Genomic DNA, 25,384 nt, shown 5'->3' with positions numbered 1-25,384 from the left:
GGGCACTATGCATGCACATGGTGCATTGACATATAAGCAGACAAAACATCCAAACACATAAAATAAAATGTTTCAAAAAAAGGGAAAAAACTTGAGAAAAAGAAAATGTTATACTTTGCCTAATGATTATGGCTGAAATAATTAATTCTTGCAATTAATGTAAAAGCTGTATTACTCTAAATGGTAACTCATCTCACTTAATACTTCATAATAGTGATTTAGAAATACAAGAGCTGCTTTTGTCATGAATTGAGAAAACATGATTCTTTACGAAGCCACCATTTAGCATTATACCACCACGGAATGACTGATTAGAGGGAAAAACCATACAGATGTCTCAGAATTGGCAACTACTCCCACCTCACTGTAGTTGACTTTATTCATTCTTGCCAGCATGATTTCTGGTGTGTCTGGCATTATGTGGATCTGCGTCTTGTCTTTGTCCCAGGCTTCTGTGTACAAACGCTATCAAAGGAGATACACATTCATCAGGAAACACAGCAATACCTAATCAATATGAGTTTCAAGACTATAGAAAACATGTAGTAAAAGACAAGGTTATGATATTTTTATATAAATAATATATACATGTCTCCATCTAATATTAGTTCATATTGGAATATCTACTTGTAAATGGCTTTTATTTTGTTTTTTGAGGCAGAGTTTCTCTGGTAAATGCCTTTTGATAATCTGAAAATATATTACAAATTAAAAAGAAAGTAATAAGTATCTTTATGCAATGATTATTCCATAAAATATGCTATTTTATCATAACCAAGAAATAATAACTGAAGTCAATAGTAAAATATGAATAACATATTAGATAGATAATAGATTAGAGAAATGGGAAGGTAGTAAAAGATATAAATGTCAAAACTCTTGTCTCAAGTATGTTTCTGTTTCCTGGATTCATCTTTAGCAACCCCATGTGGCTTCCCTGAACTCTGAACTCTCACCTTGTTCATAGTGATGGCATTATTCTTGGCCAATACTTGCTCCAGAGAATCAGTCACACTGGTGAACTTGAGTTTGTCTGGGGGCTGACGGTAGATTTTGTCACTCAAGATTTCAGTGGCCCGTTTGCATTTTTCTACATCCAGAGAGCCAATGGGAACCCAACCAATGCCTCTCAACCACTGCAGATCTGACTTGTACATGTTCTGTTGACACAAAGAGTCAATAAACATTTCTCTCCACATTGGGAATGCATTTCTAGCCAAAGGACATAAAATCAAATATTAACACTCTTTAAAAAATATAATTTAGTAGGTAGCATGTGCAGGTATTACTTCATGTTGTATGAATGCTAAGGAAAGCAGGTGTCCTGTCCCCTCACACACTTTCAGGCACAGGTGAGCTTTGTGTCACCTATTTAAACCTTCTTCAGTAGAATAAACTCACTGTTTCTTATCTTTATGATCACCAGTACTCACATCACTCTGGAGGTCATAGGCCTGCCGGGCATGGATGACATCATTCTGGTCAGGCAGGCATGTCCACTGGTGCAGGTAGTTCCTGTAGTCCACATCACTGACCAAGGTCTGGCACTTCTTGGCCAGAACCACACCCAGCATGTCCACTGGGCTGCTGTACTTGGTCTTCCACTTCTCAAAGTCCTTCTTGTACTCCCTGTCACTCTGGATCTTGGCCACGTGCATGGACCACATCATCTTGGGGTCATCATGTATAGCACGGGCACCAATGTGGTGGCCCAGCTGCTTACGGTAGCCTTCCTTGTACTTGAACTACAAGAAGAAAAAGATTGCTAGTAATCTGTTTTGACCTTCATAAAATACATTTCCTAGGACAGAACTATCATATTCATTAAACATAATGATTTCCTTTGAATATATATGTATCTTTTATAATGTACAAAACAAAGAACTAAAAAGAAAAGGAAAACAAATACATTATTTTACTACACAGAACTATTTGTGGTGCATGAAAGACTATAATTAGAACATGAGTCATATGTTAATGGGTTTTGCTTGCTTTTTTCAGTTATTATGTAAGCATTTTTCTATGTCATTAAAAATTCTTTTGGAACATGCATTTTCATTATAGTAGGCATGTTATATGGTTACACATTAATATCAAACTTCTCTGTGTTGATCATTTTTTAAAAATGTGATAATTATTTAATATATTTTGGAAACAAAAACCATATTTTTGATTCAGACAAAAAAATGAATAAAAAAAAATTTAGCAATGTGAGCAAACCCATCTTTTAAAGAAAGCAAAGAATGAAAGACAGGACCATAGCAGGGTATGGGGAGACAACCAAAGCACATGCATGTGCTTGCTTAATATGTAACCCATTATGATACAATAAAGAAAGCAAACAAATATCTGCAGCCAGGCACTGGAGGGTGACACAAACACATGCCAATGGCTGGGCTTTGAGTGTCATATTTGTTTAGATTCATCAATTCATACAGCACAGATTAAGTTTCAAAGGAATCCTTCAAAAAGTGTGATTATAAAAATAAGAAATATATCATGTGGAAAAGTAAAAACCAATCCAAACTTCCGTTAGGTATTCAGTGCTTTGGCTCAGCAGGCAGTGAACACAATCTGGAATGCTCGCTCTTACAGTGGAAGTTTAGCTTGAAGCCATGAGTTTTAGTATCTTTGTTTTAAGCTACTTGCTGACATTAAAGACTATCAGCAAAACTTCATAGCTTGTCCCTTTGCAAAACAAAGGTCTTGGAGCCAAAGCCAAGGTGAAAATCTCCCAGGCCTGCATAACTTCCCGGGGATACTTACATCACTCGCAATATCTCTGGAGGCCTTGGCTGTCTTGATAGGGATGGCATCAAGCCGCATGTCATAGCCTTTCCTCTTGGCTTCTTCCAAGCCAAGTTTATATAATTTCTGCCACAGACATAAATAATTATGTTTGATTACTAAAGTGAAATATAAGTAAAACATATCACATATCATACATACATTGCTTACCTCACTATAATTTATTTTGTTTTGTTTAGCCAGTATAACTTCAGGGGTGTCTGGCATAATGTGGATGCTGGTTTTATCTTTATTCCAAGCTTCTGTATAGAGGTGCTAAGAACAGTAAGAAGACAGATCAATAATGAACCCTTTGAAACCATGCTCTTGAGTTAACTCTGTGATGTGTTCAGGTTTTAATGTCTCTATTAATAAGTAGCATATTTCCATTATAGACACCTTAACATTACAGAGAAGAATTGAATGTGATTTTTTTTTCTTCCTATGGGAACAGTGTTGCCCATACCTGTCAGAAATACTTAATACCTCCCTCGTGCAAAGAAAGACTTACATGGTTCATGGTTATGGCATTATTTTTTGCCAAGACCATTGGCATGGAATCCATAAGGCTGGAAAACTTGAATTTATCTGGGTGCTGCCGGTAAACATGGTCACTCAGAATCTGAGTGGCTCGTTTGTTTTTCTCATCCTCAAGGGAACCGGAAGGTATCCAGCCAATGCCTTTCAGCCACTGAAGATCAGCCTTGTACAGATTCTGAAATTTCAAGTGATACATCACAAATGTAAGCATATATCCATAGAAAGAGAGAGCTGTGTATGTTCTGTTACATGATGCAGACATGTTTGTAATACCTAACATTTGACTTCGTGGATAATTTCAGAAATTTAATGAAACACTCAGACTAGAAGCCTGTTTTGCAAAGTGAGAGAAATGACAAATGTGTAGAAAATTGCTCAACTCTTCATCACTTAAATCATCTAAATATCCAGAATACTCCACTGTAGACTCTTTCATTGAGGATAATGCTGTTTGGATCATTACATGGAATTTGGGGATTAGTGAACAAATTCAACATCCCTAACTTTACAGAAACTTTGATACTCATGGAAACAGAATGTTTAACTGAACAAAGGAAAACCTTATACTCACATCACTCTGGAGATCATAGGCCTGCCGGGCATGGATGACATCATTCTGGTCCGGCAGGCATGTCCACTGGTGCAGGTAGTTCCTGTAGTCCGCATCGCTAACCAAGGTCTGGCACTTCTTGGCCAGAACCACGCCCAGCATGTCCACTGGGCTGCTGTACTTGGTCTTCCACTTCTCAAAGTCCTTCTTGTACTCCCTGTCACTCTGGATCTTGGCCACATGCATGGACCACATCATCTTGGGGTCATCTTCAATGTTCCGAGCTCCAATGTGGTGGCCCAGCTGCTTACGGTAGCCATCTTTGTATTTGTACTAAATGAACAAAAGTACAGCTCATTCCTTTAAAAAAATGTTTGCTGCCACCTTTGTGGCAGTTTTTGAAACCTATTAATTCTAAATCTCTTTCTAAGCCTGTAGAGCTAAAGATTTTAGTTTTTTGATAGGAAAGATTAAAGACTAAATTCAGCCACAAATCCCATGGCTGGTATTATCACCTTGTTTTAATTTGCTATTAGGTCCTTTAGTTCAATATAAAAGAAGCCCACTGCAATCACTATCTACAGGGCTTAGCATCTTACTTCACTGGCAATTTCCCGGGATGCTTTTGCTGCTTTGATTGGAATGGCATCGACAGGAAGGTCGTAACCTTTTTTCTTCAGTTCCTCATAACCCATTCTGTAGATTTTCTGTTGAGAGACAAAGACAATCAATTTGGGAAAACTATTCTCCACAAACAGCATAATGAATAAACAGTACAATGAAGTCCGTGTGCTACCTACTTCAAGAGTCCACAAGAAGAGCCCCTATTCTTTAGACCACTTCAATGTAATTGGATATTATGTTTACCGATTGCTAACAACCCTGCTCTAAATTTTAAAGTTCCTTGATTACCAAATGTATAAAATTAAATGCCAGATCATCCCAAATACTTTAAAGAAGGCAACAGAAGCTAACTGGCAGAACCACAAATTAATCATTTCGGTGGTATTTTCTACTTTTTTTTTTTTTTTTAAACAGAAGTAAGCTTTTATTTCCATATCTCTCAAATTAAACTGGCTGAGTTGGTTGCTTTGAGGGATCAGTCAAAGAGACCAAATCCCATATCCTCGTCTGATTCCTCCGACTCTTCCTTGGCTTCAGCCTTGGCTGGGGCTGCAGCCGCAGCAGGAGCAGCAGTGGTGGCGGCAGCCACAGGGGCAGCAGCCGCAAATGCAGATTGATCAGCCAAGAAGGCCTTGACCTTTTCAGCAAGTGGGAAGGTGTACTCAGTCTCCACAGACAAAGCCAGAACCCGCTTGTACCCACTGATGATAGAGTGTGGTACTGAGGCAACAGTCGGGTAACCAATCTGCAGACAAACACTGGCAACATTCCGGACACCCTCTAGGAAGCGAGAGTGCAGAGTCTGCTCTGTGATGTCAAGCACTTCGGGATTGTAAATGCTGCCATTGTCAAACACCTGCTGGATGATGAGCCCGAAGGAGAAGGGGGAGATGTTGAGCATGTTCAGCAGAGTGGCTTCGCTGGCCCCCACTTTGTCTCCGGTTTTTATGAGCTGCACGTCACTGAGAATTTCAATGGTGCCCCTGGAGATCTTCGTGGTGATGCCCAGAGCCTGGAAGAAAGAGGTCTTCTCCGGGCCCAGGCCAGTGTTCTGGGCTGGCACAGTGACCTCACATGGGGCTATAGCACCAGCACGGGCAGCCGCCGGCACCTTATTGGCCAGCAGCATGTCCCTAATCTCAGTGAGGTCCTCCTTGGTGAACACAAAGCCCACGTTCCCCCGGATATGAGGCAGCAGCTTCTCCAGCGCCGGGTTGTTCTCCAGGTGCCCCTGGATGGCCTTCCGCATCATGGTGTTCTTGCCCATCAGCACCATGGCCTTCCCTCGAAGGGACATGCGGATCTGCTGCATCTGCTTCGAGCCCACATTGTCGGCTCCCACAATGAAGCATTTTGGGTAATCATCCAAAAGTTGGATGATCTTCAGGAAGTAGTTGGACTTCCAGGTCGCCCTGTCTTCCCTGGGCATCACGGCGGTGTGTCAGGGATTGCCACGCAGGGTTTAAAGACGATGTCACTCTAACGAGGACGCCTGGCGAGAGGGTATTTTCTACTTTTATATTGTGCTCTGTTAGAAGTTTCTGTAGAGCAGGGAATGCCTTTCAATCTTACTCCTCCCATGGAAACACTGGTGAGAGGACATAGTTTCTGTGTAGCTAATGTACCCACCTCATGACACGGGACCATCAAAAGGAGTACTCACATCTGGAGGTAATGTGGTCCTTCATAATTTAAAAAAAATACTTTAAAGCTCAAGTATTGAATTTTAATGCTTATGTGTTTATACTTTTTGCCATTCAGAACATATTCAAATGTATTTTTACCCAGAAGCCAGATGGTTTTAAATGGCTGTTGCCTATTGTTAGACTTTCATTCATATTTTAGTCTCTGTGATATTACACCTATATATTCTTTAACATTGAAATCACCTTATGAGGGTTCAAAATATCTACTTTTTATATCCATACATTTCAAAAATCAACATTTGCCAGCAAAATAATTGGCAAAAATGACAATTTCCTCCAATGGATTGTTTCCTTGCTCAAAATTTTACCTAGAATCTATTTATCAAGCATGGAACACTGTAAGCAGTGCAGATCCAATAAGAATTGTTTCTGCCCACACAGCAGAGCATGTGGATGACATATTTCATTTTGATAATAATACATGCAATAAAGAAATACAAAAATAGAGAGATCTGTGCTCTAACACTGCTTGAAATAATGAGAACCTACACTGGATATGCAAACCCCCACTAAAGGAGGAATCTGAGAGACTCATAGTCTGCTAATTAAAATGATTTGGGAATTCTAAAGAACTTTCAGACAACTTGGTTGACTTAGATGTGATTAACATTACTGAAAAGGCACATTGAACTTGGAAACTCACATCACTTGTGTTGATTAAGTTTGCCTTAGCCAGGATGATGTCAGGAGTGTCAGGCATGATGTGGATCTGAGTCTTGTCCTTGTCCCAAGCTTCTCTATAAAGTCTCTAAAACAAGAAACAATAATATTATCAGGAGTATTGTCAGGGTCCAGTATCATGGTTGGCTTCAGGTGGGATTTTTAGGTTCAAGTACATTGAACATTATAATTGGTAAGACCATGACAATATAAGCAGAAAATAGATGCAATTTTCTTTCAGATTTAGATTATGGACCATGCTTTTGAAGTTACAGATACTACTGTCTATAGAAATCAATAAATGTAAAAACTTTGTTGACTCTATCAAATAGCATAGCTCTTTCCAATTGTGTTTTTGGCCCTCAAAATCTCCCAGAGTGTTTAACTGTCTTATCAAAAGATGATTTATCCAAGTTATGTCTAGGGAATCTTAGTTCTCAGTTGGTTTACTATTTATAGCTATAACATATAATTATTTGGGAGGATAAGTAAATTGACAGAGATTGAAATCTCTTGAAATGTCCTACAATCATATTCATGTCTGTCTTCAAAAGACCACAGGAATCCAAATAATTTACTAAAATGAAAAGTTTGCAAAACAGGGTATTTACATAATATCAAACTTTACCAACAAGATATTTATCAATTACAAGTTTTGAACCCTACTTCTGGTGTGTGCAATAACAATTTACCAAATATGGTAGTGCCCACCTTTAATCTCAGCCCTTGAGAGGCAGAGGCAGGCATCTTTATGAGTTTGAGGCCAGCCTTCTCTACTTATATGTAGTGAGCTCCAGGTCTCTGTATTTAATTTTTTTCTCAAGGGATAAAATGATTAACAGTAGAAGAATCTGTCAATATCATTTTAAGGCAGTGATAAAAGTTCAAATGATCAGCAATAGGACAACTGGATGCCCTAGGTGCTCTTGTCATGAGGCCTGAGGAGGACACAGCGTGTGGCTTCCTCATGAAAAGACATTAACTGAATCATGAGGACACTCTGGAAAACCCAAGGTGAAAGAGACTCTGCAGCACCTGTCACAAACTTCAAAGATTCAGAAGACAGAGAGATAGTAAGGAAATAGTCCAGAGTAAGAATAAAGGCACACATGCACACAAAAAGTAAAAACAAAAAAAGAATAAAGACAAGACTAATAAATGCAATGTGTGACCTTGGATTGCATCATTAGCCAGGGAAAATATTTTTCTTTTACTATTAAGGGTATTCATAGTACAACTGAATAAATTCTTTTTATTTTTAACGTGTGTGTGTGTGTGCGCGCGTATGCATGCGTGTGTGCATGTGACATTCCATAACACATGTGTGGAGGTCACAGGGAGTACAGGTATTGGTTCTCTCGACATTTGGGCCCTAGAAATTGAACTTTGGCCATCAGGTTTAGTGGTATATGCCTCACCCACACAGCCATCCTTCTGGCCCCATAAAACTGAATACATTTTATACACAGTATTGTGTCAACATTGATTCCAAGGCTGGTAATTCCAAAATGTTTTCGTAAGAGAATATCCTTATTTTCACGACACACACATTGAAGACTGGGGGCAACAGGGTGTAATGAAACAATGTGGTTTCTCATAGATTGGGAAAGAAGAAAATGAAAAAGGGAAGAGACTGTACAAATGTCTTAAGATGTTAATGTTTTTGGAATCTGGGTGAAAAATTTGTAACCTGCAGTTTTTAAACTTCTACGTATGCCTGAAGTTATTCAAATATAAACTCAAGGTTTTCATTGGATGTGGTAATGCATACTTTTATTCCTAGAATTTGTCTGCAGATTCAGGCAGATCTCTGAGTTTGAAGCCAGACAGAGCTACATAAAGAGATCCTTTATCCTCATTACATTTATTTACCAAGTGTGCGTGTGTGGGGGATGTGGTGGGGTGGTGGAGGGGCTTCAGGTGTCACAGCTTGCACATGGAGGCAAGAGGACAGCTTGGAGAAGTGGGTTCTTGTTCACCAAGTAGATTTCAGGGGTCACACACAAGTCATCACACTTGGTAGCTGGTGCCTTTATCCACTGAGCCATTTCACTATCCCTCCAGTATAAATATTTCCAAGTGTTCATTAATTCCCTAGACTTGTCAAGTTCCCTTTGAGATGCATGGTGTGGGGCATTCAATGGGTTAGAACTTTTCTGTGTGCTTTCTGTCATGCAGATGGCCCAGAGAAGTTAATTGGGCCTTCAGAACCAAAATGGAACAAGGTTCATTAATGTTAGCATGTGTTTACTCAAGTTTTTACCAGTTTTCCTAGCGAGAATATCTGTACTTTTTAGCCTTGATGGTGTTAGACACGAGGTGGCTCTTGATTATAGGGGACACTCTTGTGTCCTGTGAGGTTTTTTTTTAGCATCATTCCCGTTTCCTAACCACTAGAGGCCAGTAGCACGCCACCTCCAAATTGGGACAAGCAAAGGGAAAAATGTAGATACTCTTCAAATCTCTTTCAGGGGACAGTAGTTGAGAACCAGTAAACTAGACAATTTCTCCACCTCCATCTTGACCCCACAGAATGCATAATGAATGCTATTCAAAAGAAGAGGCTCAGGGACCTTAGCTGATTCTGCTTCTGCCTACGTGTGCAAAGCCCTGACAGAATCTATTTCAGCATCCCTGCAACTATGGCACACTGTTCAGCAGGGACTGGTCAGCTTGATGGTCTATTCACTCCCCTTGCCCATCTTCTCAGAGCTTTTCTGCTTCTTTCTCAAATAAATTAAAATTTGAAGAAAGAGGCAACACCCAAACCAAACCAAGCCAAAAATGTGCTTGTTGGTTCAATTTTTGTATTCAAAGTTGTATCACAAAGACCAAAAGAGAAGGAATGGGGATGAGGGCAGGAAGAGTCCAGCAGGCTCACATCAGCTACAGTGTTTGGGAAACAAAACTGTTGCATGTCTGTGAGTGGTTGGTTAGGACAAGAGGAGTTACAAATACGGCCTTATGCATCAGCATCAGGTCAGAACTAACACATTCCTTTAAAAAGCAGAGCATATTGAACACAGCGTACAAAGAGCTTATTAAGACCTACACAATTACCACTTGTATCCATTTCAACTTCCTTGCATGCTCCAGAATCCCACCACACTTAGTTCTGCTTGTAAGTTCCAGCTTAGACTGAGGAGCAATAGTGTTTGTCTTTCTGTGCCTAAGACATTCTACACAGCTATTTTTGCTTATCTCATCTAGTCAGTACTTACTAAGCACCTACTCTATGCCAAGCACTTGTGTCCCTGACAGAGAGGAATATTAAAGGCAGAATATGTATTTACTATGCATGATCTTGATTCAGCTAGATTAAAATGCATTATGATCATTTTGTAATACACACACATACACACACACTTTTGTGGTATTGAGCATTTAACTTAGGGACTCATGCATGCTAGACAAATATCCTTAGCAAATATACCCTTTAAGGGTTGAGGGATGTGGCTCTGTGGTAAAAAAAAAACAAAAAAAAAAAAAAAAACAAAACAAAAACCCAAACCTGTTTTTTGTAACATTTCCACTGCATAAAGCTCCCAGAATCAAGCCCCCATGCTCTGTCCCACCCCCCAAATACCTAGGTCCTTAATGTACTTAGGTTCCAAAGAATAAACACATTCAACATATTTTTTAAATCACATTTTATCTAAGTAAGGAAATTTGGTTGAACTAAGATGACAATAAACTGTGTTAATATTATTTAGTGTAAAGTGGTTAACAATTCAAGTAGATCAAACCAACATAGAATATTATGCTGTACCAAATGAGACAAGGCTTTGCTGTTCTATCATTTACTAAGTGAAAGCTCCTAACTGCCAGGTAGCAAGCACTATAACCTAGTCTGTCAGTTTGTAAAGAAATACTTACATCACTCCTGTTTTTGGCGTTTGTTTTTGCCAGAACTATGTCCATTGCGTCAGGGATGCTGGTGAACTTATTTTTGTCTGGAGGTTGACGGTATTTCTTCTCACTGATGATTTCTGAAGCCCGCTTGTTCTTTTCTGCTTCCAAAGAACCCAAGGGACTCCATCCTATGCCTCTCAGCCACTCAAGGTCAGACTTATACATGTTCTAGGAAAGGACAAAACAAAATCCCATCTCTATCTTCACCATGACTAGGAGAGTCTATACACTACACGGGTGTGTTTAAGGTCGTCAATGATAATTCCCCTTTCCCATCTGTTTTTTTTCTTCACATAAATGGCTATTAATATGTAGAGCAATTTTAAGCTACCAAATGTAATAAGACACTGACCTCACTTTGTAGCTCATAGACTTTTTTAGCTTGGATGACGTCATTCTGATCGGGCAGACACGTCCACTGATGTAAGTAGTTCCTGTAGTCCACATCACTGACCAAGGCCTGGCACTTCTTGGCCAGTACCACGCCCAGCATGTCCACTGGGCTGGTGTACTTGGTTTTCCACTTCTCAAAGTCTTTCTTGTATTCTCTTTCGCTCTGCATCTTGGCTACATTCATAGACAGCACGAGCTTTGGGTCATCTTGCACACTCAGGAATCCAATATGGTGTCCCAGTTGCTTCCGGTAGCCTTGTTTATATTTAAACTGAAATCAGGAAATAGTCTTTTTAATAACATAAATAAAAGCCAAGTTAAACTCAACTGGCTTTGTTGTTATACACTCCCCTGCAACGGATGTGAAAAAATTATTTCCGAGCTAACCTAACAGGAAACGTTTTCTTCCATAAGTAAGGTCCCGTTTAATTAGAACTATCCAAAAATAAGTGCAGTTGTATTCAAGAGAGATTATCATGACAAATTAATTCCATCTAAAGGCAGAAATATGTGCCAGACATTGTGCAGCTGAATTTAGGATAACATTTAGTAAAATCCTTTTCACATGCTTATGAGAAAAATAGGGGCTGAAGGACAGAAAAATTATGAAGATATATGACCTGGTGAACAAGCTAAAATGTAGACTAGGGAATTTACACATGATTTTATCATATAGCTTGTCTAGATTGGAATCTATGTCTTATAGGCACAGATAGGAATATTTTGGCATTTTAGTTAGAAAAGTAAATTATGTAACAGTTCAATATTTTGTCAAGTAGATGAAAATAAACTATATAACAAAAGTAAAATCCAGTACTTTTATTAGTTGGGGACATTACTACATTGCTATTAAGTACAATGACATAATGGGCTTCACAGACATAGGCTTTGCTCACTCAGAATACATGCATTCAAACTACTCTGGACTTAAAGTCGACTACAATCTTAGGGTGGTTACTCTGCACTGTCAACTTGATTGGATAGAGAATCATCTAAAAGATTAAAGGTACATCTCTGGGTGTATCTGTGAGGGCATTTCCAGAAGAGGAAAAGCCCACTCTGCACATAGGTCACAGAGTCCCATGGACCAGGGGCATGGACCAAATGAAAAAGGAAAAGGAGAAAGTTGTATGGGTGTCAGCTCTTCCATCTTCTGGTTTGCAGTGATGTAAACCAAGCTTCTCACCATGCTTCTTCTGCCATGATGGACACTGCAAATCAAAATACAATGTCTTTCCTTTCTTGTCTCTGTGAGGTGTTCTGATCAGTAATACAAAACCTACCCAACTCAGCAGCCCCTAATATGGACAGCCTGGCAACTGTTTATAAAAAGCAGGGTTAGGGCTATCTCTCTGTGCAGAGCACAGATAAGCACATAGCAGAAGCTCACTGAAGCTGGCCTAAGCTCCTGTATCAACAAAACACTAAAATTTGACACTCCATTGGATGACAAAGCAAAACAAATCACAAATAGAATGAACTGCTATTAGAAAGTCAATGTAGTTAAAAAAACTAAAACCAAAGGAGAATGAGGAAACTGGGATGTTTGAAGAAATGTCAAGTAGAAGAAGAAATAAGCTACTTTTTGTTATTCAACAACCCAGACTTGGCACTGATTGATAAAATATCTCACACAAACAATAAGTCTGATGATACTAACTCAGCACAGTCAACGGGGAAAATACTTGCCTTGAAGGACTGTGGAAGTCCTCTGCATTTTGGGATCTAAGCACTTCATCCTGTCTCCATGCCATGCATGAAGAGAAGGCAGGATGCTTGCAGGGGCTTGAATGGAATAACCGTTCCACCTTCCAACTCTAAATTCTATTTGTTTAACTTATTAAGTTACACACTTAAAACTTGCCTCTAGTTTTATGAAATGTTACAGATATAAAAACCACTGGATGCCAAGGGGGAGTACAATTTCTCCTGTGGTGGGAAAGTTCACATGCAGCTAATTTAACTGTGAAATTTCATCTGGGTTTGCAAGAAATAAAATGAGGAGCTATTGGCCACTGGGTTGTTCAGAAATTATTGATGTCCTTTCAATTGCTAGTCTCTCATTAGCATATGGCACTAAATGAAAACGAGTTTGCTTTACTATGTAGGTTCATCATTATTTCAGTTTGATTTAGTAAAGTCTTGATCTGAAAGCCAGAGCCCAAATTATTTGCTGGTAGTTTTGGAGTGTCCACTTGAATTAGAATTTCCTCTTGTATTCTTTGAATTTCTTCTAAGATTCTGTGTTTAGGTTCTCTTTCCCCTCCTAGTTCAGCCTATGTGTGGAAGCAAACCATCTTTGCCATTGGGTTTTTATTTGCTGCTGTTGTTATTTGTTTTTGAGATAGGGTCTCACTATGTACTTTGACTTTCCTGAAACTCACTATGTAAGCCAGGCTGGCTTCACAGAGATCTGAGTGCTGGGGTTAAAAGTATGGGCCAATACAGCTGGCTTGCAAATCATTATTTTAAAGGTTTTAAGAGGATGTGTGTCTCTCTGAAATCTTGGTAATTCACTCTCTAAAAACAGAATCCTTAGAAGATTTTATAACTATAACACACACACACACACACACAAAGAGAGAGAGAGAGAGAGAGAGAGAGAGAGAGAGAGAAACACTTCTGCCAGTGTGCTTGTAGAGGTCAGAGGATAATTTATAGTAGTCATTTTCTTCCTTCTATCATGTGGATTTCCAGGATTAAACTTAGGCTATTGGGCTCAGCAGCAGTTATTGCTACTATAAACCAGCTGCCATTAATTAATTTTACTACATTTATTCACTTGTGTGATGTGTACATGTGTGGGTACATGTATGTCAAAGTGTATATGTGGAGGTCAGAAGATAATTTTCGGGAGTAAGTTCTTTCCTTTCCTTATGTGGGCTCCAGGGATTGAACTCAGATGGTCAAGCTTGCCAGCAAGCTCCATTAACCACAGAGCGAGCTTGTCCACCCAAGATGATTTGAATTTCTTCTAATTAGTTTTTGGGATTAGCAAAATGAAATATTATAAGCAAATGAAGTATATTTTATACCAAATTTAATGGATATGGGGACCACATGTAGTGTGTTCACCAAAGGTTCCAACTTTTCCAGCCATATGAGGAATCTGCCCTGTGGAACACAAATAGCATTATTCTTCGAATCAGTTCTAGCCAAGGGAGCATAAACTGAGACTTTTGGGATTTTCGATCCTAGAGCTGACTTACTATAATTATGCAAGTGTAAGGATGGAGTAAATTTTCAGACTAATTTTCAGACATATGCAGGTAAAAACTATCAGCATCAGATTGCTGACATTGATCTGGCCTGAATTTGTCTAAAATAGATCCATAGAAAACAGGAATATTAATTTTAGGCAAAGCATGAAAAGCCCACAATGTCTAGTTTCTTTGAACTATCTGGAATAGAACCTTATTGTAATGGGTCTAAGAGGGACTCTGGTCCACTAGGTGATTAGGGAAGCTCCCTTTGACATGGGTAAATAGGGTAGAAAGAGGAGAAGGCACATAAGTGCATTTCTACAGTAACCAACAATCCATGGCCCACCCAGCTGAGAGTAATCCTTCTGCCCACATTGGGACCTACATCACTAGCGATGTCCCTTGAAGTCTTGGCCAGCTGGACAGAAATCGCATCAACAGGGAGGTCATAGCCTTTCTTCAGAGCCTCTTCCCAACCAAGTCTATAGAATTTCTGAAAAGAAAGACAGTCTTTAGCACCACTTTTTCTATACTGAAATTGCAGACAAACCAATTATGTAGAGAGTGAATACAGAGCCCAATGATCATCTACTCGGACTCTAAACACAGGTAAAACCAAGCAGATCATAAGAACAGACTCAGCACTGACAGCACTGATCTAGCTATGTTTTTCATTTCATTATGGGTTGATGGTGTATTTTAACACAGCCTCTACTCTTTAGCAAAAATCCTATCCTACTGAATTTATGAGGTACCTTTCTTCCAGGAGTTAACAAAAGTCTGGGACTACTGTTTTAAACATTGGTATTAAAATAATTTAAAAAAGAAAATCGGATCACACAATTTCAACTACCTACATGATTAAAGTAATAAATGCCTTTTGTAAGTTTCAATAGATGAGCTAGCTGTTCTAGGCAAATTTGTTGGTAGTATGTTAAAAATCACCATAGCAAAATGGCCATCTAGGACCCTCTGCCTGCTGGGTACCGTGCCATGCACCTTATGGAGTTTTTCCTTTGCTCCTTGTGGAAATCTCATGTCACAGGTACTTTTATGGTCCTGACTTTAGTAGTAAAGGAACCAAACTTCAGAATAGGTGGTTCTTCCAGTATCAAGGAACTCATAGATACCAAAGTCAAAACTTGTATCAGATCTATTAAACAAAACTTTATGTTTCAGTCATTATTTATGACAACTCTCCTTGCACCAAGCACAATGAGCATGGAAATTGGACAGATGTAGCCCTGTCTCCTTTAGCACAGAGCTTGCACCCTTGTTCCTAGGTGTCTTGAAAGCCCTCTAGAATAAAGAGTCTGATGCATGTCCATTGCTTTGGCATTTACATTAGTTTGTCCTTCCTTTCTTCCTTCCTTTTCTTGAATATATAGAGTTATGCAGAGGGTACCAGCTCTCATTATAGATGGTTGTGAGCTCTCATGTGGTTGCTGGGAATTGAACTCAGGACCACTGGAAGAGCAGTCAGTGCTCTTAACCTCTGAGCTATCTCTCCAGCCCCTACATTAGTTATTCTTTTTTTATTATACCAGCTTTTAAGTTAGTAAGTTTTCAGACAAAATAAGTCATTTATGTACATGCTTTCCTTACCTGGCTGTACAGTGTCTGATTTTGCTTGGCTTGCAAAATGTCTGGTGTATCAGGCATCACATGAATCTTGGTTTTATCTTTATTCCAGTCAACAGTGTATAAATGCTAGGATGTGGGAGAAGAGATATTTTTAAGTCTGAATAATGATTAAGGATAAATAGGAGAGAGGATAAACAGAATAGTCTAATGTACTCAGTTTGAACTAGAAAACAGGAAAAAATTAGGATTCTGAAGATACATTAAAAACAAATTCATATTCTTTTCCTAAAAGTAGACTTGATATATTTCAAATGTATGTCTGTATCTATATCTATCTATCTATCCATCCGTCTATCCATCATCCGTCTATCCATCATCCGTCTATCCATCATCCGTCTATCCATCATCCGTCTATCCATCATCCGTCTATCCATCATCCGTCTATCCATCATCCGTCTATCCATCATCCGTCTATCCATCATCCGTCTATCCATCATCCGTCTATCCATCATCCGTCTATCCATCATCCGTCTATCCATCATCCGTCTATCCATCATCCGTCTATCCATCATCCGTCTATCCATCATCCGTCTATCCATCATCCGTCTATCCATCATCCGTCTATCCATCATCCGTCTATCCATCATCCGTCTATCCATCATCCGTCTATCCATCATCCGTCTATCCATCCATCCGTCTATCCATCCATCCGTCTATCCATCCATCCGTCTATCCATCCGTCTATCTATCCATCCATCCATCCATCCATCTATCCATCCATCCATCCATCCATCCATCCGTCTATCCATCCGTCTATCCATCCGTCTATCCATCCATCTATCCATCCGTCTATCTATCCATCCATCCATCCATCCATCCATCTATTTATCTAGAGATCCTTGGGCCTTCCAACAGCTATGGTTACAGGATGTGCTGTCATATCTGGCTTTAATGTCAGATCTGCAAAAACAATACTTTGCATCTTCTCTATCTTTAGAATGGAATGAAAGTACTTAGGACATATGTATTTAAGAAATCTAAGCAATTTCTAACCCAATTATAAACATAAGAGAAGGCACTGCAAGAGGTAGACATTGAAACATGGTGCAGAACAATGCACTGTAATCATTTGCTGTGCCCTAGAAAGGTGGGCCCTGAGTTCACCTCCCTCAGTAAGGGCTATGGCTTGTTGACCTCTTCTTGATTGGGAGGAAGGCAGAGCAATGCTCTCTCTACCTTATTCATGGTGTGAGCATTCTGCTTTGCCAGCACCATGTCCATGGAGTCCGTCAGCTTTTTGAACTGGAAGCTGCTAGGATGCTGGCGGTACTTCTGGTCACTAGCATATTCAGTTGCTTTCTTGGCCTTCTCCACCTCTAGGGAACCAGCCGGGCTCCAGCCAAGCCCTTTGTACCACTCATTGTAATCTTGTTTATATTCATTCTATAAAAAAAAGAGACAAACTTGACTTTACCTCTTCAGTTAAAATACAAATTATGATATGTAAGACTGTGATGTCTCTGTCCATGCTAGGGACCCAGCCAACCCTCTGCTGGAAGGTTCTCTTACATCACTCTGGATGTGATTCATATTCCTGGTCAGCTCGATGTTCATGGCATCTGGGAGAAGGATGTACTTGTGAATAAGGCGCTTGTAGTTAGTGTTGGTGATGTTGGCTTGGGCATCCTTGGCAGCTGTGACACTCAGCATGTCAGCAGGAGTGTGATAGCTGGTCTTCGTCTTCTCATAGTTTTTCTTGTACTCTCGATCAGACTGCATCTTAGCCACTTGCATGGAATGGACCAATTTGGGGTCATCCTCCAGACTGCGAAAACCAACCATTTTCCCCTTTTCCTTTTCATAATTGTGTTTGTATTTATACTGCAAAGAAAATATGAATTAATGAGAAGAACGATCCTACCATCAATATTCTGTAGTTCATAAAAATGGGTAGTTGTATATGGCTCCACTGTTGACAAAACACATTTTTGATATTTACTTATGAGCCTGGCAGCAGAGTTCTTATCACAGCCCCAATTTTATATGAGACCACACACTGAGTTACTTAGGACTGGGGTGCAGACTATACTGCACTACACTGACTTGTTCTCACACTCTGCAGTTACAGGAAGATCACAGCAAATGAGAGAAAAAGCAAGCTCAGTGTAAGTAGTCCACTGCTGCCAGGGAAATAAACTAGCCACTCATCTGCTGCTGAAAAACTGGTCCATGTATGGGACGCAAAGCATAATTTTAGAGCAGATTCATATACTGGAGGATTTTTTTTCCTCCAAACTGACAAAACTAAGAAGAAATGTTGCTATTTCCATCTAGCTTCCACAAAGGAGAGGGAGCAAACTACACCATGCTTCTCAGTCTGCCTCTCTTCATGAGGTTGAATGTGAGGGTTACAGGGGAGGAACTGGGAAAAATATATGACTCTAGTGTACTAGAGCAAGAACTAGGGTTTCTAAGCAATGGGAGTGAGCCAGAAGCATTCCGCAGGAAGGGAGGATGCAGGGTGGGATGGAGAAGGAGAGAGGATACCCTGAAACAACAGAGTGCTTTTCTTGGTGCACCTGTCCACTCTATGCCATTGAACACTTCTGAGAGCAGATTCTTGGGGGCACAGATCAAGTATCATATGACAGTATTGTGCTGGCATACCAGCTTTCTCAGTTTGTGGGGAGCCCTAGTTCACAGGGTTCATACATCTATGTGGCGTTGAGTTCACCCACCATAGCTGATGCCAAGCCACTGATATTTTAACAATGAGACTGCAAGTTTTCCTTGTTATTGAAACAGCAGCCATCATCAGCATCAAACCTGCTGGGAATACAGGGGCCTAGAAGCCCAGAGTTCATCTAGACTTCCTGAGAGGGGAGCTGAGATCCGTGATTAGCATGATTAGCATTCTGTGATTAGGTATCTGTAGGTTTTCCCAGAAATGTCCAAGAGGATGCAAGCATTGTCAAGGGGCATTGGTGGAGCACATGTTGGATCATGTTTTACTTTCATATTTCATTCACTCTGTTTGTGCCTCTATTGTTCTGCTTGGTTACTGGCCACTCTTCACACTTACGTCACTTGCAATATCCCTTGAGGCTTTGGCAGCTTTGATAGGAATTGCATCTGTTCTGAGGTCATAGCCTTTCTTTTTAGACTCTTCCAGAGACAGTTTGTAGAGTTTCTGTAAAGAGAAGAAAGGCAACAGGAAAACCTGGCTTTATTCTAGAAGACTGACTTGTATAGCAAGACATTCTGTCTGGGAGTTATGTTACCAGTGGTTCAGTGGTTGAATGTTCTGAAAGACATCATCATGTGTGGGAGAAAAAACAAAGTAAAACAATTATTTGAGCTCAACTGTGCTTTTAGTTATCATTACAAAAAGGACAGGTCCTGATGGCTGTGAGGTTGAAAATATACTGTGAAGATAATAGCATCTAGCAGACTTCTACTTGTTCACTGCGATTAAGTAAGAGGCAAAAGACTGCAAACCAGCCATCTTCACATACCAAAAGAGCACCCTAGTTTTATAATGGTCTCTTATTTATATTAATAGTTGTGTGAATTCCACAGTCAAATGAAAAACAGCAATTCTAAAACTCTGTGGAATTCAAACAAAGAGAAGGAAAAAAAAACCTGCTCAGCTTGGAGGAGGACCCAGCAACCAGAGACAGAAAAAGACGGAAACGAGGTTAAACATAAGCAAATTTTCTAGTGAAAGTTTCACATTCCTTATTATAGGACTTGTCCCAGCTTGTTCAAAACATTCATTTTTTTTTCCTTCTTCTGATTGCTTTGAACCCTTTTGGGATCATCTCCACAGTTTGGTGGAGGATTTCCAAAGGCTGAGGTTCTCTTCTGGCTCCAGGCCTTTCAGCTCAAGGAGGGAATGTCCCGCAATGAAAGCCGATAGTTCTTCAAAACCCTAGCTACTGCCCCAGCCCATTAACAGCCCTGCTCCAAATTTTAGCAAAGATTAGAGAGGGACAGACACTAATTTATCTTTAATAAAACACAATAGTCTATTAGTTTTTAAATGTTCTATCTCATAAATTAAGAGATACCAGTGAGTTAATTTTTTATTACTGGTGGGAACAGGATACAAAGAGAGATAACAGGGGGATTATACTTACATCACTCATGTTAATTGCATTTGCTTTTGCCAAAACAATCTCGGGGATATCAGGCATGATGTGTACTTTGGTCTTGTCAGCTTCCCAGGCTTGCTTATAGAGATGCTGGAGGAAAAGTGCAAGGTAGAATTTAAAACTCCTAAAATGGGCTCAGGTGTTGGTATTTCGTGTGTCTTTCTAAGTGAAAAATAACAGGGCAGAGAAGGTGAAAGACAAAAGATGGTGTTCCATCCTTCGTCTGAAGCCTAGAGGTGGACTCTCCTGCCTAGAGCTTTCTAAGCATTCTGAGAAAGTAAAATCATAAGACAGTGTTTTACGATTTGCTTTCTTTTTCCTTTTCTTTTTTATATCAAAATATGATTTAGACATCTTGGAACCTTCTGAAAAGAATTCATCCCATCTAGGAAACTGCAGGGGCATGATCCAACAGATTTAAGCAGTTACCCATTGATAGTCATTAATCTGGAGTTTCCAGTCTGTTCCTAATACAGTAACAATGCTTGGACATGTGCCACTCAGGTTTCTTGTCCAGGAAGGGCCAGCTCTTGACAGCTGGATACTTGGTCATCTGCTCTCAGTCACTGGTCAAGGCTCTGTTGAATCTGCATTACAGTTCAATTTCTCCCTCTGACCAGACCTCTCCTCTACAGATCATTACACTTATGTCACCATAATAGCTAAAATAAGGTATTATCCTGAAAAAATACTTAAAGCCTCAAATTCCATATTGGCATCTCATTTCAGATACTCAAACCTAGAAGAAACATATGCGTGTGTCTCTGCACACATGGAAATTTCAGTAGGATAAGAAACATGTTCATTTTTCACAAATATTTGCTAAATGTTTACATTAATATAAACTTGCTCATAGATATGGTGAGTGGCACAGATCTGGCACGTTGTTGGTGGCTGCTCTTTAGCCCAGTGTTACCCAGTAGAACTTTCTGTGATGAAGAAAATGTTTTTGCTTAAACCAATATGGTAGCCCTGAGCTCAACAGGGCCACTAAGTACCCGCATACATGACAGTGTCAAAGAGGAATAAGTTGTTGATATTAAATTGGGCTATAACACACTACACACATACAGTTTGGGACTGTTACAGGGATGGTGGAGTTCTAGTGGAAAGGCAATGGCTAGTCACTAGAATCCCTTTCTCATCCAGGCCAGCCACTGATTTACTGTGCATCCTGCTGGAGGAACCCTGCCTCTCAGGGGAATTGAATTTGATAATAAGTTCTCTCAGCCTCAGCATTAATTGTTTTATGATCCTCACCTTGGTATCACTCACTATTCTGACACTTTCATCACTAATATTGGGAAAAAAGAGAAAGAATCTAATGTTTCTTTCTTTGGTTTTGGCTTTTAAAACAGGATCATGCTGTGTAGACCAGGTTGAGCGTCACTCTCCAGATCTCCTGTTTTAGACCCTTGGATGCTACCAGTCGGAAAGTATCTCATTTAATACTATTTTAAAAGATTATACATCTTTGTGACAGTTTAGGTTTTAAATAATAAAAGGGACACTGAGATCCATGCTTATTCCTTTGCGGAAAGTCCCTTTCAAAGCAATGGGTCAGCTGTACAATCCTGTCCCCGGAGGAGGAGACAGGCTCATAATTCAGATGTCTGTCCAGCTCAATTAGAACTGTCATTTTTTTCTTCTTTTTTTCTTTTTTAGTGATACTATTTTTTACTTAAATTTGAAACAAGCTTGTTTTATATGTCAATCTCAGTTCCCTCACCCTCCACACCTTCCCTGCCCCGCCAACTCTAATCCTATCTCCTTTCTGCTCCCCAGGGAGGGTGAGGCCTTCCATGGGGGATCTTGTATAGCAAAACAAACCAGTAAGGCTTTTCTAATTAATTAATGACACAAGGAAGCAATGACATGGGACAATTACTATCAGTTCCAAAGTTGCAGCCACAGGATGGGATCTCTGTGATTACAATGGAATGGTGGGAGTGTGGCTACAGCTCCCACTCTTGACCGACAGGCTGCTGGTTCAGCAGCCGCACTCTCACCTGAGACAGGCAGGACTCATCCTTATATGGCATAGTCAAGGAAGAGCACCAGGCTGGGGATGTAGTTCCATTAGTGGAGTACCTAGCATGTACTGGGTTTGATCTCTAGTACTGCATAAACCAGTTGGGCTGACCCATGGTATAATTATAGCATTGGGATGTAGGAGCAGGAGGGTTAGAAATTTAACATCATCTATGGTTACATGAAAAATTTGAAGTCATCCTCAAATTTTAGAACTGTCAATTTTCTACAAGTTCTGAGTGTTAATGAGGCTACATGAGACCCTATCTCAAAACCAAACAACAACAAAAGGGTACCATTCATTTTGTTATGTCAATGAGGTGGATGGTTCATTAAATATTTGGAGACTACGAATTAAGAATAATTCCTGTCTTTTTATAGTCTATAGGACCTTTTATTCTAAGTAAGGAAAACCATTAAGGATGCTATCTCCTGCTAGCAAAGTCCGCAGATTAAATGTAATGGATTCATTTTGATGTATATGAAACAGTACACCACAGCAAGACTTACTTCATTCATAATTTTTGCATTATTCTGAGCCAAAACCATGTTCATCGAGTCCATCAATGTGGAGTACTTCAAAGTGTCTGGGTGTTGGCGGTACTTCTTTTCGCTAATAATCTCCATGGCTTTCTTGTTTTTCTCAGCTTCCAGGGAGCCCAGGGGGAGCCATCCAATGCCCTTCATGAAGTCAGCATAGTCCGCCTTATACTGATTCTACCGGAGAGGAAAATAAATCAGGGATCAGAAGAAATCAAGCTTCCCATGAATCATGGATGTGTGTTTGACATGCCATCATTTCCACTTGTTTTCAACTTGCAGCATATTAAATGCCTTATTTCTTCACATAAGAAATTGACAATGAACAAGTATCTTGGTGTTTTGTTTTTCTGATGCCTTCATAAATGTGTTAAGAACCACTAAATTCATCTGCCATGTGACTATGATCTCCTGACACATAATTAGTAAATCTCCTTTCATTGATAGGTTAATTCTGAAAATCAGATTTTTCTCTCCAGTAGTAAGTATTTGATCATCTACTGTTGTTACCATTTTCTAAGGCATACTGGAATCCTGTTAGCACTTGGTACAACTGTGTGTGGGTTTCCCCTCGGCTGAGACATTTCTCCTTATAACTGTACAAGGTGGTTTCATTTAGACATTGCTGTGTCTCCCTGAAAATTCATGGCTCAGTTTCCTGCTCCAATGAGAAATCTAGGCCTGACTCGATGTGGTCTGCTTTGATTTTTATAATGCACATTATTTTATAATGGCTATGAAACCATTCCCTCTATTCATCCCTAGAGCTTCCTCAGTCATGGCCTCCTCAACATTCGACTGCCAACAGAGGTGACTACAATGACAGAGGCGATGGAGGGAAGTTGGTTGAGAGTGAAGGCTGTGGCTGCCCAAGTACTGGGATCACAGACACACACTACCATGCTGGTCTTTCTCTCTCACCCCTCTACCAAGAGCCTTTTACACATTTCATCCTCTTTACCAGGCTTATTTCCTTCAATGGATTCTCTCTAAAACCAAATCAATTTGCTGTTGCTGAATGTGGAAGCCACGGTGACTGCAGCACCAATTGTGAAAGATTAAGATTTTAGTTTCTAGAACAGACCTCCCTTCACTAAAAAGAAATGCATTTCTTTTTACTCATTCAGGGAATGAGTAAGACACCTCTTCAGGAAACTACAGGTGGATTTCTTTCAGTATTTTTTAAATGCTGTTACATCTAGTCACTCATGAGCTGCTTGTGATATGGGTAATGGCACTACAAATGTGTCTGTCACTTTCACGTACATCACTCTGAATCTGCATCATATTCTTGGCCAACTCAAAGCTCATGGCATCAGGAAGCATGTTGTAGGTGTGGATTATGTTCCTGTAGTTGGCATTGGTGGCCACTTCCTGAGACTTCTTGGCTGCCACCACACTGAACATGTCTACTGGGGTGTGGAAGGATGTCTTGGATTTCTCATAGCCCTTCTTGTATTCCCGGTCTGACTGCATCTTGGCCACCTGCATGAAGTGTACCAACTTGGGGTCGTCTTCCAGGCTGCGGAAGCCAATATGCTTCCCTTTGGCTTGTTCGTAGGCTTGCTTGTACTTGTACTGTGGACAGACAAAAAACACGGCAATGAAGTAAATGGTTCAGGTAAGAGAATGAAATGTGATTCACTGTGTGCTCCGAGCTTTGGTGTAGGTAAAGGATATACAGAGCTGTCTGTAATGAGGCAAAGGGAGCAGCAGAGCCTGGAAGCAAGAGCTCTGTGCTTCATATGATGGAGACTAATCTCAAGAGCAGTGTGTTCCCGCCTCATTCTCCCACCATGTAAATACAGAAAAAGCTGAAGTGCAATTCCTTAACGTGTCTTTAGGGAGAGAGCTGGTTATGGGTCTCATAGGTAAAACAAATAGATCACACCCTTAAATTTGCTTAAAACTGTTTTTTCATAATTCAAATACTCTTAACATACCTTATTTTAATATGACCTGATCATTTTTTACATTGAATAATGAGCAAAAGATTAGAGGGTAGCTGGTCTGTGTGAAGTGTCTTGGGATAGCGTGTCCAGCTGGGGAGCTGACCCCACTTCATGATCAGGCCTAAGCCTGGCTTGTCTGCACCTTCACTCATCCCAAAGGTGAACACTTACGTCACTGGCAATGTCTCTGGAGGCCTTTGCAGCCTTTATTGAGATGGCATCAGGCTTCAGGTCATAGCCTTTCTTCTTCTCTTCTTCCCAGCCGGCTTTGTATAGTTTCTAAACCAGGAACCAGAGAAACAGCAGGGAGTGGTTAATTCAGTTACAACGGAGTTCCTGATTCCTGCATGGTGACCATGTAAGAGGCAGATGTCCCACAAGTGTGAGCTTCCTTCAGCACCCCCCACCTCTTCACCATGGATATACTCACATCACTCATGGTAATCTGGTTCACTCTGGAGAGCAAGATGTCTGGAGTATCGGGCATGACGTGAATGGTGGTCTTGTCTTTGTTCCACTTTTCTGTGTATAGCCTCTGTAATGACAAGGTGAGCACATGACTCTACAGTGGAGCAGGTTTGTAATAATGGGAGCAAGAGGAAGGATGCATCTACACAGTGGAAGAGGCTAAGGCTGATGAGAAAAATCGTTAGGCAAGGGAACCCTGTTCCTGACACAGGCGCCATCCTGCCCCACTTTACACTCATGTGGGGCCTTGGTAGTTCTGTCTTGTCAAAGAGTCAATAGA

General features: G+C 40.1%; 2 protein-coding genes across 2 annotated transcripts in view; both read right to left on the bottom strand.

The window, feature by feature from the left end:
- Nucleotides 1–25,384, bottom strand: part of Neb (nebulin) — a 178,569-nt gene that overhangs the window by 103,036 nt on the left and 50,149 nt on the right. The window contains exons 41-61 of the mRNA XM_051183847.1: nucleotides 25,067–25,171; nucleotides 24,808–24,915; nucleotides 23,951–24,262; nucleotides 22,655–22,861; nucleotides 20,099–20,203; nucleotides 19,042–19,149; nucleotides 17,529–17,840; nucleotides 17,196–17,402; nucleotides 15,981–16,085; nucleotides 14,761–14,868; nucleotides 11,132–11,443; nucleotides 10,744–10,947; nucleotides 6,851–6,955; nucleotides 4,477–4,584; nucleotides 3,899–4,210; nucleotides 3,299–3,502; nucleotides 2,959–3,063; nucleotides 2,767–2,874; nucleotides 1,434–1,745; nucleotides 957–1,160; nucleotides 361–465 (exon numbers count right to left, since the gene is read on the bottom strand). Of these exons, the coding sequence (XP_051039804.1) occupies nucleotides 361–465; nucleotides 957–1,160; nucleotides 1,434–1,745; nucleotides 2,767–2,874; nucleotides 2,959–3,063; nucleotides 3,299–3,502; nucleotides 3,899–4,210; nucleotides 4,477–4,584; nucleotides 6,851–6,955; nucleotides 10,744–10,947; nucleotides 11,132–11,443; nucleotides 14,761–14,868; nucleotides 15,981–16,085; nucleotides 17,196–17,402; nucleotides 17,529–17,840; nucleotides 19,042–19,149; nucleotides 20,099–20,203; nucleotides 22,655–22,861; nucleotides 23,951–24,262; nucleotides 24,808–24,915; nucleotides 25,067–25,171 (3,756 nt within the window). The remainder of the gene's footprint in view (nucleotides 1–360; nucleotides 466–956; nucleotides 1,161–1,433; nucleotides 1,746–2,766; nucleotides 2,875–2,958; nucleotides 3,064–3,298; nucleotides 3,503–3,898; nucleotides 4,211–4,476; nucleotides 4,585–6,850; nucleotides 6,956–10,743; nucleotides 10,948–11,131; nucleotides 11,444–14,760; nucleotides 14,869–15,980; nucleotides 16,086–17,195; nucleotides 17,403–17,528; nucleotides 17,841–19,041; nucleotides 19,150–20,098; nucleotides 20,204–22,654; nucleotides 22,862–23,950; nucleotides 24,263–24,807; nucleotides 24,916–25,066; nucleotides 25,172–25,384) is intronic.
- On the bottom strand, nucleotides 4,906–5,998 carry LOC127222520 (60S acidic ribosomal protein P0-like). Its single transcript, XM_051184706.1, has one exon. It carries the CDS (start codon nucleotides 5,928–5,930, stop codon nucleotides 4,977–4,979), a length of 954 nt encoding a protein of 317 aa, XP_051040663.1. The 5' UTR covers nucleotides 5,931–5,998; the 3' UTR covers nucleotides 4,906–4,976.

This window comes from Phodopus roborovskii, unplaced genomic scaffold (genome assembly GCF_943737965.1).
Source record: "Phodopus roborovskii unplaced genomic scaffold, PHOROB, whole genome shotgun sequence".
In the NCBI taxonomy this organism is placed as follows: domain Eukaryota; kingdom Metazoa; phylum Chordata; class Mammalia; order Rodentia; family Cricetidae; genus Phodopus; species Phodopus roborovskii.
Note: the sequence above shows the minus strand (reverse complement) of the source record. Positions and strands in the feature narration are given on the sequence as shown.

Coding starts and splice junctions, on each gene's coding strand:
- LOC127222520 (XM_051184706.1), bottom strand. CDS start 5,930: ATGCCCAGGGAAGACAGGGCGACCTGGAAGTCCAACTACTTCCTGAAG.